General features: G+C 50.5%; 7 protein-coding genes across 7 annotated transcripts; 3 read left to right on the forward strand and 4 right to left on the reverse strand.

Annotated features, from left to right (window-relative positions):
* Positions 1–741: 741 nt before the first annotated feature.
* Positions 742–1,861, forward strand: Asppvi_009858 (glycosyltransferase family 32 protein; the record flags this gene model as incomplete). The annotated part of the gene is made up of 3 exons (XM_043305704.1): positions 742–1,210; positions 1,260–1,491; positions 1,540–1,861. 3 exons carry the CDS (start codon positions 742–744, stop codon positions 1,859–1,861), a joined length of 1,023 nt encoding a protein of 340 aa, XP_043161639.1.
* A 118-nt stretch (positions 1,862–1,979) lies between these two features.
* On the reverse strand, positions 1,980–3,038 carry Asppvi_009859 (PIG-L family deacetylase; the record flags this gene model as incomplete). The annotated part of the gene is made up of 4 exons (XM_043305705.1): positions 1,980–2,334; positions 2,382–2,449; positions 2,502–2,692; positions 2,744–3,038. 4 exons carry the CDS (start codon positions 3,036–3,038, stop codon positions 1,980–1,982), a joined length of 909 nt encoding a protein of 302 aa, XP_043161640.1.
* Positions 3,039–3,602: 564 nt separating this feature from the next.
* Positions 3,603–5,042, forward strand: Asppvi_009860 (glycosyltransferase family 69 protein; the record flags this gene model as incomplete). The annotated part of the gene is made up of 1 exon (XM_043305706.1): positions 3,603–5,042. The coding sequence occupies one exon, from the start codon at positions 3,603–3,605 to the stop codon at positions 5,040–5,042; it is 1,440 nt and encodes a 479-aa protein (XP_043161641.1).
* A 24-nt stretch (positions 5,043–5,066) lies between these two features.
* och3 (glycosyltransferase family 32 protein) lies at positions 5,067–6,366 on the reverse strand (the record flags this gene model as incomplete). Its single annotated transcript, XM_043305707.1, has 3 exons — positions 5,067–5,720; positions 5,774–6,153; positions 6,204–6,366. 3 exons carry the CDS (start codon positions 6,364–6,366, stop codon positions 5,067–5,069), a joined length of 1,197 nt encoding a protein of 398 aa, XP_043161642.1.
* Positions 6,367–7,585: 1,219 nt separating this feature from the next.
* On the reverse strand, positions 7,586–9,868 carry Asppvi_009862 (glycosyltransferase family 2 protein; the record flags this gene model as incomplete). The annotated part of the gene is made up of 4 exons (XM_043305708.1): positions 7,586–7,867; positions 7,925–8,116; positions 8,169–9,069; positions 9,135–9,868. The coding sequence occupies 4 exons, from the start codon at positions 9,866–9,868 to the stop codon at positions 7,586–7,588; spliced, it is 2,109 nt and encodes a 702-aa protein (XP_043161643.1).
* Positions 9,869–12,643: 2,775 nt separating this feature from the next.
* Positions 12,644–16,700, reverse strand: Asppvi_009863 (uncharacterized protein; the record flags this gene model as incomplete). Its single annotated transcript, XM_043305709.1, has 6 exons — positions 12,644–12,829; positions 12,883–13,152; positions 14,942–15,372; positions 15,431–15,671; positions 15,731–16,428; positions 16,484–16,700. 6 exons carry the CDS (start codon positions 16,698–16,700, stop codon positions 12,644–12,646), a joined length of 2,043 nt encoding a protein of 680 aa, XP_043161644.1.
* Positions 16,701–17,702: 1,002 nt separating this feature from the next.
* Positions 17,703–18,929, forward strand: Asppvi_009864 (NAD(P)-dependent alcohol dehydrogenase; the record flags this gene model as incomplete). The annotated part of the gene is made up of 3 exons (XM_043305710.1): positions 17,703–17,726; positions 17,782–17,910; positions 17,982–18,929. 3 exons carry the CDS (start codon positions 17,703–17,705, stop codon positions 18,927–18,929), a joined length of 1,101 nt encoding a protein of 366 aa, XP_043161645.1.
* Positions 18,930–19,007: the final 78 nt, after the last annotated feature.

A 19,007-nucleotide genomic window follows, 5' to 3' on the forward strand; every position in this document is an offset into this window, starting at 1 on the left:
TCGACGACCACATTGTGTTGCCAGATTTTAAGGAGCTAGCGCTTGGGGGAAGAGCTTCGCCAAGATTCAAGCTTCATGAGTGTAACCTGTAAAAGAAGCATAAGCATATACGGAGAGCTCCATCTATCGGGGGCCGCGGACACGCCAGTGGCCACCACAGGTACAAAAGTTAAGTCGCTTAGGAAAACGCTCTCCCACAGTGGTACACGTGAATGTGATATATGCCGCAATTTTCAGGAGTGCCTGATCTCTCTGGTACCTGTGGAATACATAGGAGTCAATAACGTCATCCCTTGTAATAATGTCACCCCTTGTAACTGTCATCCCTTGTCCCCTTGACCAGTTGGTGGGATGGAAGCATGAAACAGGGGAAGAAAAGAAAATCAGAAGAAGAATAATTAATCTAGTAAAAGCACATGTACAGACGGGCCAGCTGTGCTGTAACAAAAGGAGAGAAATACGAAGTCAGGGACTTCATACAGGGTTCTGCGCCACTATTTCCCGCCCGCCTTCGCGCGTTGCCAGTTAAGGTTCCCGGGCTTGAAACTATCAATCATTTCCAACAAAAGTCTCGCAGTTGGTTGGAGGGACCCGCAGAGGTGTAAACTTCAGCCTTTTCCAGGCAGCAATAGCCCCTGTCGTGTGAAGTGTGTCTCTGGAATTTTTTCAAGTGGACAACATACATGTAGATATTGTGAGAACAACCTTCAAGGCCATGAAAATTGTCCGCTGCTAGAGATCATGGCGCGCAATCGTCTTCGATTGCTTCTAACCCTCCTTCTGGCGCTTTTGCTCGCCGGCCTCTTTTCCTCCTCGCTTCAGCAATTATTCTACCTCCTTCGGCTCCCTTTTGTCTGGAAAGCTTCCTCCGCGGCCGCAGTTATCTCGCAAGAACATGACCAATTCGACGTCACATTCGCCGCCTACGAGGCCAATTACTCGACGGCCAATGCGGGACAGTCCCTCCCAATCCCTCCCATACTGCATCACATTCACGTGGGCTCCAGACCGCCACGAGCGGAGTGGCTCGAGGCGCGCGAGCTGTGCCTGAAGCATCACGCGTCCTGGAGTACGTTCATCTGGACCGAGGAGAGCGCGGAGAAGCTGGTCCGCGAGGACTTTCCTCATCTATACGCGATGTGGAAGAGCTATCCGTATATGATCCAGCGGGTTGATGCGCTGCGGTATATGATTCTACAGAAGCACGGTGGTGAGTCTGCTGCCCGAGGAGGGTGATGTATTTGGAGCTGACCCGACAGGCGTAATACTCGACTACGATCTGGCGTGTAAACGATCTCTTGAGCCATTGCGGCAATTCGACTTTGTCGCTCCGGCTGCCCACCCCGCCGGTCTCTCGATCGGCATGATGCTCTCCTCGCCGGGGAATCCGTACATCAAGGCGCTGGTCGACAATCTCCCTCTGTACAACCACCGGTGGTTATATCTCCCCTATGTGACGGTCATGTTCAGCACGGGCTGCCACTACGCCTCGTAAGTTTTGCGACAAGTTTCACTGTATTCGAGTCTAATGCAATACAGAACAATCTACACCCTCCAGTCCAACCGATCCTCTCTCCGCATCCTGTCCGGCCCGCCCGACGCACCGCGCATGCACATGCTGAACGGGCAGGTCAACACACCGCTCTTCCGCCACCTGGGCTCCTCCTCCTGGCATAACCGCGACGCGCGGCTGATCTCGCTGTTTAAGAATCTCGACCAGCGGGCGCTGTTCGCGGTCTTGGTGTTCAGTCTCTTTGCCGTCACGACGGTAATACTGTGCTGTCTGCATCGTTCGCGTGGTCGATCTTCAGACGAGGAGCAAAGCACGCCCGTCCCGAAGTCATTGACCAAGAATGCTTAGCTGATTTTTCCATCATATACCGTTTTGTATCTTGTTATGTATCTTGTTACGCATAGGGCTCAGCTGCGCAGCAGTGGCTATTTAGAACCATTGTTGGTATATATCCTCTAATTCGACATCAAACTACCATTTTATTCAAATTGTTAAACCACATATACCGACTAACCACCAGGTAAAGCGACCGATCCCACGAGTACTGGCTCGCGTGCTGGCTGAATGCCGCTCGCGAGACCAGGTACGTCCGCCAGGGACTCACCAGCAGGACTTTGTCATTGTATGCATCGAGCGGAGAAAGATCATGGACGCCGTCTGCTGCGCTCGCTGCGGGAGAGGTAAGGATAGCTTTGAGAATGCGCCACGAGAACGGGATAGCGGTCGGGATGAGATCGACAAGCGACGAGTATTTGCGGAGGAGGAAGGTGCTTTGCAGGGTGTATGCGGGCGGGGCTTGCGGTGTGCTTGCGATGTATTTTCTGACTTGTTAGCTGCATTGCGAACAGATGAAGATGAGAGAACTAACCGGACACCGGCGCTGACGGCTCTATGGTTGATATGGCCCGAGACGCCTCCATTGTCGAAGGTGATGATCTAGCAGATGAGTATCAGTACCGGCGTTAACTGCAGCAAAGGACATACGTACCAAATCAACATTCCATTTCTGGACATGCGACGCAACAAGGTCCTTGATCAGATCCTCATTCCACCATTTCTTGGGATTATCCTGCAGCTCGGCATTGTCCAGTACGATGCAGCGATCCGGGATGATGCCAAGCACGGAGCAGCTATCGTGGATTTCCTGTCGGCGACGCTCGCCGATTCCCTCGTAATTTCCTGGAGACCGTAAGCATCAGGCGATACAACCGATGGCAAAGGCAAACCTACCAGAGGAGATCGCCAGCAACGCCCGCTTCACGTGCGGATCATCGCGTCGGTACGTGATGCTCGGACTGAAGAAGAGCGTCTCGTCGTCCGGGTGGGCAGTTACGAAGAGGATACTCTTTGCGTGCTGAAACGCGACGGGCACCAGCCGCGGATCATTCGCCAGGTAATATGCAAGCAGGACATAGAGACATAGGGCAGTGAGGGCTACTATGAAAAAGAGCGATGAAGCTATCCGGACTATTTTTCGTCGTTGGCCTTGCCGGCCGAGGCGCTGGACTATCCAGACGAGCTTCATGTTGTAACCGATGATTATTGGGTTTCAGAGCATTGATTGCACTCCGTAATTGTACTCTGACTAAATTAAGGCGCCAGAGGGTCGCGGCATTGCAGGCCAGGATGAGTGCTTTTTTCGAAATTGTTCAGCCTTCCGTCTGTCCAGGTTGTAAGACATTACCACCGAAATACACCGTTATTCGTTATACCATTACACCGCCTGGCCAGGGCGGTCAGATTTGCATTTGGCCGCTATGATAGATCTGGGCAAAGCTTGATGAGTTTTGAGTTAGTGTTTCCGAGTGAATCGTCGTGCGCCAATCCGGCTGCGCAAAATCCGTCTGCCTACAGGACCCTGTTGTTTGCGCAGGTTCTAGCGAGGGATTTTCCGTGGATCAGTGGGAGAAAATCTCCACCTTTGGTCAGTCACGCGTATTTTTACTTTATGGCGTTGAGCACATTAACATACTGTCTTGTTCATTTCCTGCAGTAACTTACGGGCTAGATGGCATTCTGACAAATGTGACTAGAATTGCCTTTTTTTTTCTTTGAAAATATTGCGCACACTCCGTGCTCAACACCCACCATGCGATGGGTGCGCGCCAAATTTCTGCTTCTGGCCTCCAGGTTACTCCGCCTCCCGTCAAGGTATTCCGTGCTTCCCCGCTCATCTCGCCATGGTAGAGCTCTCTTTGCTCGGAGCCCGCGGGCCGCGCACCGCCGTATCCTCCTGCTTGTCCAGATAGCAGTAGCAATCCTTTTGTGCAATATCGTACTAACACCGATCTTCTGGCCTTCGTACACGCACCTCCCACCTTGCTACGAGAATCTCAAAAACATAGTTTCAACTTCCGGCACCCGCGGACGAGGAAACCCCCACAATGAAAAGATATTCATCGCCGCCATCTTGTACGATCGCAATGGGGAGCTCGCCAGCGGCCAATGGGGCGATGCGCTCGTGCAGCTGATCGACCTGCTTGGTGAAGACAACGTCTTCCTCAGCTTGTACGAAAATAACAGCGGGCAAAAGGGCCAGCAAGCCCTCGACGCCCTATCGCAGCGGATCCCAAGCAACAAGTCCATCGTGGTGGATCTCGATGTCGACGAACACACTACCTTCGATACCTTCCCCCGCGTCACGCTCCCCCACGGAGAAAAGCGCATCAAGCGCATCGACTACCTCGCCGCGCTGCGGAACCGCGCTCTGCGCCCCCTCGACGAGCAGAACCACATCAAGTACGATAAACTCCTCTACCTGAACGACGTCTACTTCAACCCCGTCGAAGCCCTCCAGCTCCTCTTCTGCACGAACGCTCATCCCCCGCGGAATATCCCCTCCTACCGCGCCGCCTGCGCCGTCGACTTCAGCAACCCCTTCAAATTCTACGATAGCTACGCTACCCGCGACCTGGCAGGGTACGGCATCGGCCTCCCGTTCTTCCCGTGGTTTACAACAGCAGGGCACGGACGGAGTCGCAACGATGTGCTAGCAGGCCGGGACGCGGTGCGCGTGCGCAGTTGCTGGGGCGGGATGGTCGCGTTCGACGCGGGGTATTTCCAGAAGGAAGATCCGGTGCGGTTCCGCGCTGATAACGAGGTATTCTGGGACGCGTCGGAGTGCTGTCTTGTGCATGCGGATTTGCAGGATGCGCCGGGCGATGTAGACGAGATTCAGGATACGGGCGTTTACATGAACCCGTTTGTGCGGGTGGCGTATACGCCGAGGACGTTGGCGTGGCTGGGAACCACAAGGCGGTTTGAGCGGTTGTATGCGCGTGCGCATGACCTGCTGAACCGGGTTGTTGGGCTGCCGTGGTATAATCCGCGGAGGGCGGAGGTGCCAGGATCAAAAGTCAAACGGGAGGTCTGGGTTCCCGATGACGGGTTACAGAGTGGTGGTTCGTTTCGGATGGTGGAGGTTACGGCAGGGAACGATGGGTTCTGTGGCCGACGGGGGATGGAGGTGGTTGTGGAAGATAGAAGACCAGATCAGGATGGGTTCGAGGCTCTACCTCTCCCTTCTTAATAACATTATAATACATGATTAGGATTAAGATGTATGAGGGACTTTGGTCCACTCCCTGCACCGACCAAACACCGTCCGACAGAATTTTCCATACTCCACTATGATATCAAACTTCCTCCACGATCCCTGCGCTCGATGGAGTAGTCGCGCAGACGGGTCTGTCGTGGGTTTCGAGCCCATATTGCCATATTTGCCTCTCCCCGGGCTGAACCCCGTAATCGGAAGAACCAAGACATCCTCCACAAGCTTACTCTTCCCCCCATCATGCAATCCCGTCAGCGCATTCCACCGTAGCCCTGTAGTCGCCATCAACCAACTCTGCACCGCCTCGGTGAACGCAACCGGGCCGGTCAGAATCAGCGGATCGACTGTGTCTTTTGCTGCCTCGCTCGACATCTCCTGCATCGATGCAGAGAATCTATCAATGAACAGCTGGAGGATGGGATGTCCCGGCGCCCAGGCAAAAGCCCATTGCGTTAATTGCACCGGGTAGGTATACCCCATCCGCCAGTACATATCGCTATCAGGAGAACAATCAGCCTCCAGACCGACGATTGCGCCGACAGGCTTGGTGGACGTGTACACGTCGCCTGTTTCCGGGTCGCGCCAGGGCTGAATGTCCGAGGCGTTAATCCAGTTGTTGGGTTTGCGGAGCGGCTCAGTGTCCATATCTCCGTACTGATAAACATTAGTCTCATCTGCAAGAAAATGACAGCGGGAAAGGCACGTACCACACCACCGATCCACTTCGAAACCAGAACACGAAAGACATCTGTTCTTTCGACGTTACTAGCAAGCGCGTAGAATTGCTTCTCCAGTCCAGGCTCGAAGTGCTTAATGAACTGGTCGATCCCCTCGTCGCCCCAGAGGAAGTAAGCCATCTGATCCTCTTCGACAGCTCGCAGCCATTTCTCCGTGCTCTGCCGGATTGGCTGAGGCCATATCTGCGGATCGGTGTTCTTCCATGTTTGATGGACGATCCTCGGGATGCTGGACAGGGGTATCTGTCTCTGAGGCGCTTGCGCTCTGTCGGAAGCTAGTTTTGCTGCTTCGACAATGCTCTCTGGTACAGTCGTACCATTTCCCAGCCATGAAGGAGGAATATACCATACTATCTTTGTTAGTGGACGTGAAACCCGGGGAACAGAATCTATATCTCACCACCTCCTTTTCCGCTGGGCGGAGAAATGTATTTTAGCAGCAACGGCGTATCACTGGCCACTTCCGCCTCCTCCTCTCCAAATGAATGCAGCAACCAGATGACCGTGGCGACCAGGACAATTGCGACAATAGCATGTCGCTTGAAGCGCCTGCGTATTCCCATCACAATTAAATGGACTATGCCAGCAGCACAGCAAAAATAATCTCAGATCAGTAATCACATAGCTAGTTGGCGGGGATGTGAAGGACAGAGGTTTAACAGGGGCTCCAGAAAAGCTAGGGCCAATCATTTAGAATTATACTTTAGTGAAACAGCCACCCCCGTCCAGGAAGCAAAAACCTGCAATTTTGCGCATGAAACAAATTTTATATCAACTCCTGCCAGCTTTACTTTGACATGGACCGTAGTGGAATTGTCTAAGTCATGCATCCAATTACTTCCATATATTTGACTAGCATAGGGAACAAAAAGATAGTCATTAGATAGTCATTCCAGCAAGCAAAGTGCGCAAGCCTTGCCAAGCATTCTTACTCATAGGCAAAATTCCTGCCAGTTGGCCAGGAAAGCACTAACACAGCGATCCACCATCTCTAAGCAAGCCTATCCACAATTCATTATAATGCTGGATAATATTAGAGTCTACAGTTCGGCAAGTCTATAAAGCTATCTAGTAACAATCCAGAAGATTAAGACACCGATGTGATCGACTCAGACTGCAATGCCTGATTGCCTCCGCGGATGTCAATGATCCACCGTAACATCACTGATCCTGCGGAGGACTGTATTGAGACAGTAGACGAGCGGTTCGTTAATTCCGCTGATTCATCCGAGTTTCTGTGCCTCAACGATCGATTCGCCAGTCCACATGCGGGCCTGTCCTTGTAACTTGAAAGTCGACATCTCACAGAATGAAAATAGAAACGGACACGACGTCTGTATGACGAGTCCAGGTCGTAGGATCATTTGCTAGTCAGAGTGCCGGATTGGAGGCTGAGCCGCAGAGCGCAGGCCATTCGCAGCTGGCACATCCAACGGTTTTCTTGGCTTCGTATCCTGCGCAGTTCCTGCCAATGAGCGAGCGTCGTTATTATTGGAACTTATTGCGCGAATGCGAGAGTAGGCTGAGCAAAGGCTTTGCAATGCCAAGCTCCCTTATTGTTTATATCAAGCCATGAAACAGTATCGATATGATATTGGCTTTTGTGAGTGACATTTATGGCAAGGAGATGGTGGTGGAACAACGCAGAAGACTGAATATGTTTGGTACGTAGAGGAAGATACGAAGCATCCGTAAGAATATATATTATCGAGTGTCATATGATGTGCAGACCTGGCGGCAAAGTGTCTAGATGTATATATATATATACTGAATACAAGCCGGTCAACCAGAAGGATATCTCTCCGCTGGCAACTCGGCAATAAAAAGATCTCTATTATTTACAGTCGCGTCGACGTCGACGGTTCTCACGGTCAGACTCCTTCCCAGGCCGTTTGGCATTCCCCCTGGGCTGTCCGTCATTTCTTCTAACTTCAACACCATCCCAACCGCCTTGTGGTCCTCGGTAAGCTTCGGGTGTCGTCGGGCAAAATATCGGGCATATTTGACTAGCGACCAGTAACAGCTGGCGACGTTGGTCAAGGTCATGAGAAGCTTGTATGGCATCTTCTCCAGTTAGTCCATGCAAAGAACACATACGAGAGCAAAGGCGACGGCACGTACATAATAACCAAGGACAACCTTCCAGCAAATCCGCTCTTTCTTCAGACGCAAATGGACCTCGTTGAATATAATGACGTGAAGTAAATAAAGCCCCAAAGTCGCCATTATGAGGGCAATACAGAATTCGGGTCGTACAATGAACGATATGGGCAAGGTAAATGGAGTGAGGATGTACAGAACCGTCTCGTATATCTGTCTAGTCAGTATCGAGTCAAGCAGGGCGCGATCAATCGAAAGTGCATACCTCTTGCATGACCAGTAGCTTTGTCGCGAATTCCCACCGACCCAGCTTCCACGATGCAAAGAGATACGAGAGGTTATACCACAAGCCATTGGCGACGAAAAAGTTCCACCGTAGGAAGCGCTGCTTGAAGACGGTGGGCTCGCCGAATCCGCCTCGGTCTTCGTCGATTTCGCCAAACAACACATTGGCGGGCGTCGTGGTCTCCACGAAGACGGCGCTACACATTTGGATTCGTCCCCCTAAGCGCCGACAGCTATCACCCAGGAACCAGTCCTCGCTAATGGAAAAGCCAGGATGGTTGTGGAGGGTCCGCTTCAGGAACGTCCGTTCCCATAGTGAGATGGCGCCGTGGGGGAATGTCGCGCTGCCGATCCGCCCTGCGAAACATCGTGTCAGGCCGGACAGTTTGTACTCGAGGTCTTGTGCTTGCTGGCAATACGATCCGAGCGAGGAATCGAATCCGACGGATTTGATCGTGTAGCCGATGCAGCGCACTTCTTCGTTGAGGCGGGACACGACCACAGGGAAGTTGGGCGGGAGGATACAATCATCGTCGATCAAGAGGACGTTTCGAAAGTCTTTGACAGCGTAGCAACCGATGAATATCGCAATAATCTTGGACCCGACAGGTGACCATATGTGATTGACTCCGTAGCTGCGGCAGATGTCCTCGGTGTTGTCCAGCGGTTGCGACGAGTTCCCGTTTGCAATAACGTAGATATGCGACGCCGGGAAGATTTGGAGCGCGGCCTCGAGCGTTTTGCCGATGATGGGAGCCGATCTGTAGCAGGGGATCAGGAGCGCCGTGTCCGTGGGGTGTGGAGCAATCCGGCGCTGTTGGAAGAACTCTGGTCCAGGGGAGGTGTCCTCGAATGTGGTAAGTAGGGGGGTATATGAATAGCTACCGTTGTCCGACTGTGAGCCATAGTTCATTGAATTGCGCGTTCGCGTCTGAGGGAGACTTACAACACGAGAAGACCAATGACAATCGCCCAACCGCCCTGAAAGACTGTTTTATTCTGCATGATCCAGTGAAGCCACCATACTGCTCCCTTCCACAGAGGTACCCCGATCAGAACAAAGTAAACGAACAGTACAAGGACCGTGTATACTGCATACTCGAACAGCAGCCGACGCCAGTATCTTCGCTGATGCTTGATCTTAACAAGGGCGGCCCTGTTGTACAGACTTCGGACGCTGCCTTGTCGTATGTCGCGCGGCGCGCTCCTTAGGGCTTGGCCTACCGGTAGCGAGTTCCGATAGCTAAACCTGTTGTGTGTGCGTGGGTGAAGGGACGCTCGAGTATACGGACAGCCCTGAAGTTCCTGCGGCGACGCTGCATCGTACGAAATGTAAACAGGTTCTTCTCGAGAGATCGATCCGGTAGAGGGGCTCGATGGACCGTCATTTGTCTTGCTGTTGCCCGAGAGAGATACGTCTTCCCTTCCTTCTTCAATGGCGAATGTCTGGCTAAGCCGACCATATTGTGTCGTGGGCTGATATGTTCCGCGATCCGACCAGCTTATAGCTGACACTCTCTTCTTGGAAACACGAATCTCACACTCTGAATCGTCCTCCACGCCTAATTCAAATCTTGGACGGTTGCAATGATCTTCGTCGTCCCTCGCGGAGACCGACGCCAGCAGATTGTCCGGAACATATATCCTTCCTGCGATGCTCCCGTTCGCACTGGTGAGCATCTTTTCCTTGGTGCTCGTATATAAGGCTTCGCAAAAGCCGCATCATTTAGGTTTGAAACTAACTGAGAAAGGCGGAGGTCATATGAACGCAAGACGACCCGCCCTTCTTTCGAGGGCGCGATATTATATGTTTGGCTGGTCGTTCGTTCCTCCAGTAGCACGCTTTGAACTATGGTGTCATAGCTACTGAATCGCTGGCCAAGGTATTTCTGTACTATCCCCCAGCGCAGGAGATATGCACAGGAAGAACACTGATCGGTGGGCCGGGCCGACCTGCCCCATGGTGAACCCGCATAGCTCATATGAGAGTTACTGCTGGATTGGGAAACGGTCCCTCATTCCCGAGTCTCTCTGGCCAACCCCGGAACCCAGTATCAAATCAGAAGGATCAGACGCCGTTTTTTCCCTTAACGGCGCGGGCCACTCCTCGTCTCAGCAGCATGGGTTAGAGATATGCAAGGGGCTGTACCCCGGAGCTTCGGGCCGCCAATAGTTGACATATTTCTGAGGGGATATATCTTCCGTGCACAGTGTAGCTTGTCAATCTAACATTCCTGTCACCTTTTCGCTGGACTCTATCCCCAAGGTTGGCAGTGGGATAGCCAGAACAAAACGGCGTACACTAGCTCAGTGTGGTTACCTCAAAGAAAGGACTGTGGTACCACTTGCTGAGAGGGATGGAATAGGACTTTGTTGCAGACTCTCAGAAAAACGATTGGACCTTTTGTGATGTTTCCATCCAGCATTCCGATGGCGCCGCAACATGTATAACTGTCAACAAGCCGTTCCGCTGGTTGGGTGGATGTTAATTCCACTCACAGTGGAACATACTTTATAGATTTGGTTATAGGCTTTAACCATAACAAACCGATAAGACTCTAAACACCTTATACCGATGTCAGTACTCCTTTTCTGGTTGACTTTCTCACCACAATGCTACTGACTGTAGTCTCTTGTATATTGGCGAAGTGGACAAATTGGCCAAATATCACTACTCATAACACTATGTCAACATCATATCAACGGCGACCAATAAATAAGGGCGGCGACCTTAATATTCATACTGAGACAGTTGCCTAGGCAGTCTCTGTTGAACACACCCGTACGCCAGATAAACGCCTTGTCACACCCTCCTCTACCATCAATCTTTCTGGCAAAGAATGCATCTATGCCAAAGGGGGTAAAGGCTTGTGCTTTGACACTGCCCTTGCTTTTAAGAATCCACGGCCCGCTGCAGTGGAATGATTGTGCGCCGTACAGCATGTCAGGTTTGCACACGCCACTCGGTGATCATTTTGACAGGTGGAGCGCCCTAGTGCCTTTCTTCGCGCGTTGAATAACATTCTACCTCATTTGGTGGGTTGTAAAGATATCGAGTCGAATATGTCAGTTGCCATGGACATTGGGACTGTAAACACCGTGTCTGAGACATTGTGTGTCTCGGAACCTTGTTCCGTCCAACGGCGAACTACTCACAAGGGAACACATTCTTTTTTACCCACACACGACGCAGCTAGGGAGGGAACAACAACTAACTCAGATATTGAATACTCATATAATAAAGATATCAACTACTATATAGTAGGGATATTATAAATCCTTATGCACTAAGGTAGTACCCTGTATAGTTAGAATTAAGAGATATATAGAAGATATCGGGAGTACCCTGCCACTAGTACTGCATATTCAAAATCATATATGCATATCAAGGTACGTTGGTCCAATATCCTACTATAAGCATTTATTATCCCTACTTATATGAAATTAACCTTGATACTACTCCGTATATAAGCTTTAATATACTAAATATACCTTACTCTATCCCATATATGGTTTGATATCCGCGGGGTTGATGGCATTTAGTAATACCAGCATTGATACCTCCTTTTGTACAACTGTCTCCAATAGGAAGGGAAAAGGTACCTCATTCTGTTCCGCAGAAACAAATAGAATCATCTGCTGGAATGACTGAACCGATACACTTTTATTCTTGTTGGAATTAGCGTGCACAATACCAGATAGAGTATATTTAACCTGCCTTTAGAGCTTCTCGATCGTCGCTCTAATTCCATGGGTCACTGTTATCCCTGTTGCACGGCCCTGATTCGGTGTTCTACGGTCATTCCTCGGGATTTGGTCGGTCGTTTCTGGCTTAGGACAGTTGCTCTGTCTGGGAAACGCTTGAATAAGGGCTTTAGTAGTCTGACTTGATTCTGTGTGTATATGGTCAGTTTATTGACTTGCTATTGAGGACACTATCGGTTGTCTTGAGCGTTATGCTTCTGGGTGGCGTACGGGTAGGAAGCAGACTATTTTTCTACGTAAGTATTAATTTGTAGACCATGGATATGAGTTGTGTTATTTATTATCCATTGCTATACGCAGTAGCTCTTATGATTTGATTATAGAAACTTACTAACTACCCTGTCATTTTAAGGTCATAATAGCCTTAACTAAAACATTAATTCATGTGCATGGCATGGGCAAAAATATGCTAATTATGATGTATGTTATGTGATGCTTATTCCAGGTATGGAACAGATTAAATTTAATATTTTCAATAATAATACCATCATTTATTATTCTCTTAAGCTCTATCGAATTCGTAATAATAAAACCATGGTGGTGTCATTGAGCCATTGACCCAATTCCACAATTTCTTGTATGGATTCTCCTTGAACTATAAACAAGCCTCCCTTTTTCCCTCCATAGCATTAGCCAGGATTTGAATGGATTCCCTAACCCATTGCAAATATAAAGACTCACACAATGCAATTACTCCTTGAGCTGCCACCGCCCACTCTCAAAATAGTCCTTGATCCTGCTGTTCTCCCTAATACCCCGCCAAAGCTGCCACATTCGCGGATACTTGTCTTCGGTGATAGAGCCGGGAGGAGACGGAATCCACTCAGTTATGAAACGATTCAGCCAGGTAAAGGCGAAAATGTCGGGCAACGATGGCTAGAAATGGGGTTAGTACCAAGTCAGTTCTACAAGGCAAAATGACAACAAACCTTGTCTCCTCCGTAAAATGGACCCCTGCTTGCCAGTATTTTCTCGTGCGCCTCGAGGAACTTAGGAAACAAAACCCAGAACTCTGCAGCGGCGCGCTTCTTCGCATCCTGATCGTTTTCCCGCCAAACCTTCCACATGAACATAGCAATCATATCGCTCCAAGCTGCATGATACATGTCTAACACGGCTGCTTCTACCGGGGTTGAACCAAGGAGCCCCAGGTTGGCTGCGAGGAAACGCTCCATGGAATGGCTCTCAGCGATGGATTCCTAACGCCGGTGCAATCAGCAGTCATCCGTTCACTATTTTAAGAGAAACCTTGTACCCATTTGCCTGTATTCACTTGGACATGGAGAACGGGCAATTGTCCAAGCGGGGTTGAACCTTTTTCTTTTTCCCAGTCCTAGAGTGCCGTGTTAGATAATGGTTGTGATGCGCCATGAATAACGTCCTTGCCTCAGGAAACAAGTTCTCATACTCAGCGCCACTGATCTCAAGGATCAACCGAGTGGTCTCGGCGAGGCCCTGCTGGCGGCGGTTATATACTCGATACTTGGCCATTTTTTGTGGGATGAATAAGAGGGCGCGCGCGTCTTGCTCTGATGAGGGAAAACATGATTGCAGCAGATGTGTCTGCCGGAAATCATGCTCCTTAAAAAGACAGTTCAGGTCTGCATGGCTACCTGCCAGGCAGTTAGGGTCACTTTCAATTTGGGGGCTAAGTTTCGTGTGCATCTCTATTCGTACTAGCTTGTTGCTTTGAATTCAATGGTGAAGCATTGTCGGGGGCCGAAAAGTGTCTCAGTCGAATTACTCGGTTGATATTACAGATGCAGTCAGGTATTCAAGTCTCTTTCACCTTTGCTTTCGGGATTGAGACAGGAAAAGGCGTCCGTTTGAGAGACCCTAAGGAAAGAAGCATTAGACCGGGGGTATCTCGTGCCAGTTACAAGCATTTAAGGCAGCTGGTACAGATGTGTTTTCCGAAAGTGCTAAAGCACTCAAGCTACTGCAAAGATAAAGAGCACTGCTAGATGATGTGCCTGCCTGATTAGGCTATCCTGATTGGGCAACGCACGGGGTTAACATGCCCATGTTGATTGACCTTTAATATCTGGAGTGTCGGACTCCGGATTCGGTATAGTGAGTGTGCACTAGATCGACCCACCCTTCGTTTATCAAGCTTGTCTCAATCAACATGGCTAGATTCTCAAACACTATGTACTGCGATATTTTAACTAACCATAAAATGATGGAAATAGAATGAGGGTATTCGGAATCCCTTGAAAGCGGGCGAATGTCTCAACTCCACCATTAGCACCTTCTATTTGAAACCGAGACGGCAAAATTCGCGCCTTGTGTCGAACGCTACTTAAGGATCTTCTCCGTATAACTGGTTGAGCGGCACAAACATGGCTTGCTCATGGCGTACTCAATTCCTTCCCTCATAGATACTCCTCATCCTGGCCTTTTGCTTATTGCCCCGAGACCTCAACATGGACGATATTTCCCCAGCAGATCTTGGTGGTCGAGAATTTAGGGTTCCTGAACAGGGTCCTGCAAAGGATGAGAAATAATCGACATTGGGCGTGAATTAAAACAGCAGCTAAAAGTCACACAAGGCGAATGTGCTTGGCTTGATGAGAAGTGCAGAAACGCACCGAGAGGAACTCAGTGACCCTGGAGAAGTTGTGGCATGTAGGAGATATTATAAAGCACATCATCAATCTAGACCTCTCAAAAAGCGCGCCTCTTTAGTGAGATTGACAACAATAGCTGCTGATTAAGAGCCTGATTAACACTATGATGGATCGGTTGCAGCGTTTTGGAAATGAGTACCTAAGGTCGCAAGAGACGTGGAAACTGGATATATCCTTAGAAGTCAAGCTCAAATACCTAGTGCCCCGGGTACTATCTTTAGTGCTTGGTGCTGGTTGCTGCTATACAAGCATGGGTGAAGATATGTCATCATCCAGCAAATACCAAAGAGAATATAGATAAAATATCCTTGACAGTCCGACTACCTCAAACAAGCTCCTTCCCATGATCATTCCTCACCTCAGCAACCTCCATGACCTCTCCGTCCCCATCCGCAAACGCCTGATCCCCGAATAAGACCGCAATTTCCTCAAGAGTATTATTTGCAGTCTCCACATAGTAAAAGTGAACTAGCCCGGCGGAGAAAAGACAGAATCCTGCAATCACCAGGTAGAAGTACCCATGAATACCCGCAAAAGCATCCGGAGACACCATGCCGATGATGAAGTTGAAGATCCAGTTGCTTGTTGTAGCCAGAGCCATTCCCTTGCTGCGGCCGCGCAGGGGGAAGATCTCCGCGGGCAGAAGCCAGGGCATCGGGCCCCAGGTGAAGCCGTAGACAATGTTATAGAGCATGACGAAGGCGTACTGGCCGTTGGCTTTGACTGTGACGTCCAGGTTGGCCTCGGTGAAGGCGCAGACGATACCGAGCAGGACTGCCATCGCGAGGCCTGATTGATAAAAGAGTTAGCTGGCAATATGAGTTTGAGAAGGCACTGTGAGACTCACCTCCTAGAATGAGCAAAGGTTTCCGCCCCCATCTATCCGCTAACCACCATGTTACGATTGTAGCGGCTGTATACGGAAGCGCATTCGCAGCCGTATACAGGAGCGATTTCCGATTGTCAAATCCGGCTGAGGCAAGGGTGCTCGGAAGATAGAATGAGATGATGTTGATTCCGTTCAGCTGGGCGAACATCTGGACCGTGATTCCAACGATGGTTCGCTTGCGGTAACGAGTAAACATTTCCTGTCCATCGTGTTAGCCGGGTCAAAACTCATAGAGTCGTAACAGGTTGCCACGCTTACCTTCCAACTCGACTTTCCAAGGTTGGTTTCATATATGACTGCTTCTTGGATCTCGAGGAAGACCTGCTGCACATGCTCCGCTTCCGTATCACCTCCAGAATGCAAGTCCGCAACAGTCTGCAAACTCTCTTGCATAAAACCATTCTTCGCCAGCCAACGAGGTGTCTCGGGCAAGAAAAAGGACATGGCCAACAAGATAAAAGAAAGAATGATTTGAACGATGAACGGGCCCTGCCACGACATATGGCTCGGTAAAAGGAAATTGAAACCGTAGTCCACCCAGCACGACAACATGTATCCTGCAATTAGGAATGTATACTCGATTCCTACCATGAGACCACGCCGATGTGGGGCTGCAATCTCCGTCTGAATAATTGGCACGGTCATGGACAGAAATCCGACTCCCAGACCCTGGATCGTACGGCCGGCAATAAACGTGGCGAAGTCGGGAGCGAATATTTGAATAAATGCACTGAAGAAGTAGATGAAGCCGCCGATGCGGACGCACTTCTTTCGTCCGATGATGTCGCCGAGACGCCCTGCAATGAGTGCACCCACGGCTGCTGATGCTTGGAGACATGCGACTGAAATGCCCGTGATAGATGGATCGACCGCATTCGTAGTACCGTCTGCACCGCCATAGTCTTTGAAGAAGCGAGACACAAAGACGGGATTGACCAGCAAGCCGGACATAATACCTATCAACATTAGTGTTAGCAGCACGTCCTCCCTCGAGCTTGTAGGTGGCAATACCAGAGTTGTACCCGAACAATGCATCCCCCAAACTTCCAAAGGCACATGTCGCATACAGCAGCGGAGCTCCCTTGAACGGATACCTGGCAGTGACCTTCTTGGGCTTGAGCTTTCTCTCCAGCCAGCCTTGTTGCTCTGCAACCTGCGCGGCCACAGCTTGCGAGCGGCCTTTGATGGCCGCATTATGCGCCGTCGCGGACGTTCTTCTGACACTCATGGCCTCGAGAAAAAAGAAAAAGTGATACAAATCAGCTGTTAGATGCCGGTCATTGACAATCAGTCCCAGCCAGGAGGCAGTGGCTCTATTTCTAGTTTTCTACCCCGGAGTATGGTCCCATGGGGAAGTTAGACTTTTCTCCAGGTCAAGGTGTAGGGCCGACTTGCAAGTATCCCACAACGCCATGTTTAAGTGTGCCCCAGACTCCACAATCCAGTCTCAACGCGGCACTTGGTCAAAGATCTCATGTCTCTGTCGGTCGGAACCGAATAGTCTTCCAGAAAAGTTATCATGCTCGGGATTTTGTATGTAAACTTACTCAATGCAGCCAATCATTGTAGAACCCTGACCCGCAGGCACGCTCGAGCACAGGCTGAGTCCAGATGTTAACCCAAATGATTGGTCCCCTCACTTCTCTAGTTCTACCGGTTCCGATGGACGAGAAACATGAATCTTCAGTGGCTTCGGTTCCGTGCCCGCAGAAAAGTCAATTGAACCCGCCAAGGCCCCACTCGGTTCCGGTAACACCAACGCCAAGGACAGGAGCGCACAAACCGACAAAGGCAAGGGTTATAGAAGTTTTGATTGTAAATGATGACAACATTCAAAGTTGTGACTTCGGCTACCATGAACTGCGAAATATTGTGCCCATAGAGCGAGTCGTCGCTTTGCCGGAATGTTTCCTTTCGGCAGGATGATCACAAAGACGACGACTTCGGCGGCTATCTACTACACAACCACGAATCGTTGCATTCTATCACACGCGCCACTTTGGTCAGGGCAGACGTCACGCGGAACAGTAGACAAGTACACAAACATCTGGAGTGGGGATTGGCCAGACTAGACGGACTTGATAGGGACAACATCCGCCGGAACCGATGCGTACGGAACCGGTATGTCTTGGGGGAGCGGTCCCGGGTAGGATACCCCCAACCGCACGATGAACTTAAAGACTGGACGAAACCATGAAGGCATTATTCCATCGAACACACAATTGCAAATATGACGGTTGTAACACCTAATCAGGTTGGTGTAGTCTTGGTCGATTCCTTGTCCCTCTTACTCACCTCACATCACCCAGGCGGTAAACCAGGCCTTTGTTTTGCATCCCGGGGGATCATTCCACTATGAGCAGCGTGCTGTACCTACTCTGCGCTCAGATCGAGACGTGATTGTCCGAATCATAGCAACCGGTTTATGTGGTTCAGATGTGGGTAGATCACTTCGTTCATGGTCGGAGATTGCCTGCCAACATTGAAAGCTAAGTTGTCGGATAAATAGGTACATTACTGGCAGCACGGCCGTATAGGACGATATGTCGTCGAAACCCCGATCATCTTGGGGCACGAGTCATCCGGCATTGTGGTTGAATGTGGAAGCAAATCAGGTTTTGCTGTAGGGGATCGTGTCGCACTGGAGCCCGGCGTCGCTTGCAATACCTGCCGCCATTGCCGTGCGGGCAGATACAATCTCTGCCAGGAGATGCGCTTCGCCGCCACCCCTCCCTACGACGGAACGCTTGCGACTTATTATCTCGTTCCAGCAGAGTGCTGCTATAAACTGCCCGCACATGTCTCGCTAAGGGATGGTACCCTGATTGAGCCGCTCAGTGTGGCTGTGCACAGTTGTCGACTCGCAGGGGATATGCAGGGAAAAGCAGTCGTCGTCTTCGGAGCGGGTCCGGTCGGCCTGCTCTGTGTGGCCGTAGCGCGTGCCTTTGGGGCGTCAACTGTGCTCGTCGTGGACGTCGTGCCCAGCAGACTCAGCTCGGCGCTGAAATACGGGGCCACGCACACATACCAGATGACATCTGAGTCCCCGGAACAGAATGCAGAGGACATTTTAAATACGGTGGAACTGGAGATAGGCGCCGACGTTGTGCTGGATGCCACCGGTGCGGAGCCTTGCATGAACTGCGGCATTCATGTCCTCGCGTCTGGAGGAACGTTCGTCCAGGTGGGTTTGGGGAAGCCAAATCCCTCCCTTCCTGTCGGTCAGATCTGTGACAAGGAGATCGTCTTCAAAGGGAGTTTTCGATATGGTCCTGGGGATTATCGGACGGCAATCGAGCTGCTCCATTCTCGTCGGATTAGACTAGATGGGCTTGTCACCCACGAGTTTCCGTTCACTCACGCAGAAGACGCGTTTAAGAATGTGGTCAGCCGAGCAGGGATCAAGAGTGTCATCTACGGGCCTGGCGTAGACGAGCATGTAGCGAAAGCCACATAGACATAAAGTGAATCTGCGCCCATTGCTGTAACTCATGTGACATTTCCTTCCATTTCCTAGAAACTGGTCATGCGTCAG

This window comes from Aspergillus pseudoviridinutans (assembly GCF_018340605.1).
Source record: "Aspergillus pseudoviridinutans IFM 55266 DNA, scaffold_7, whole genome shotgun sequence".
NCBI lineage: Eukaryota > Fungi > Ascomycota > Eurotiomycetes > Eurotiales > Aspergillaceae > Aspergillus > Aspergillus pseudoviridinutans.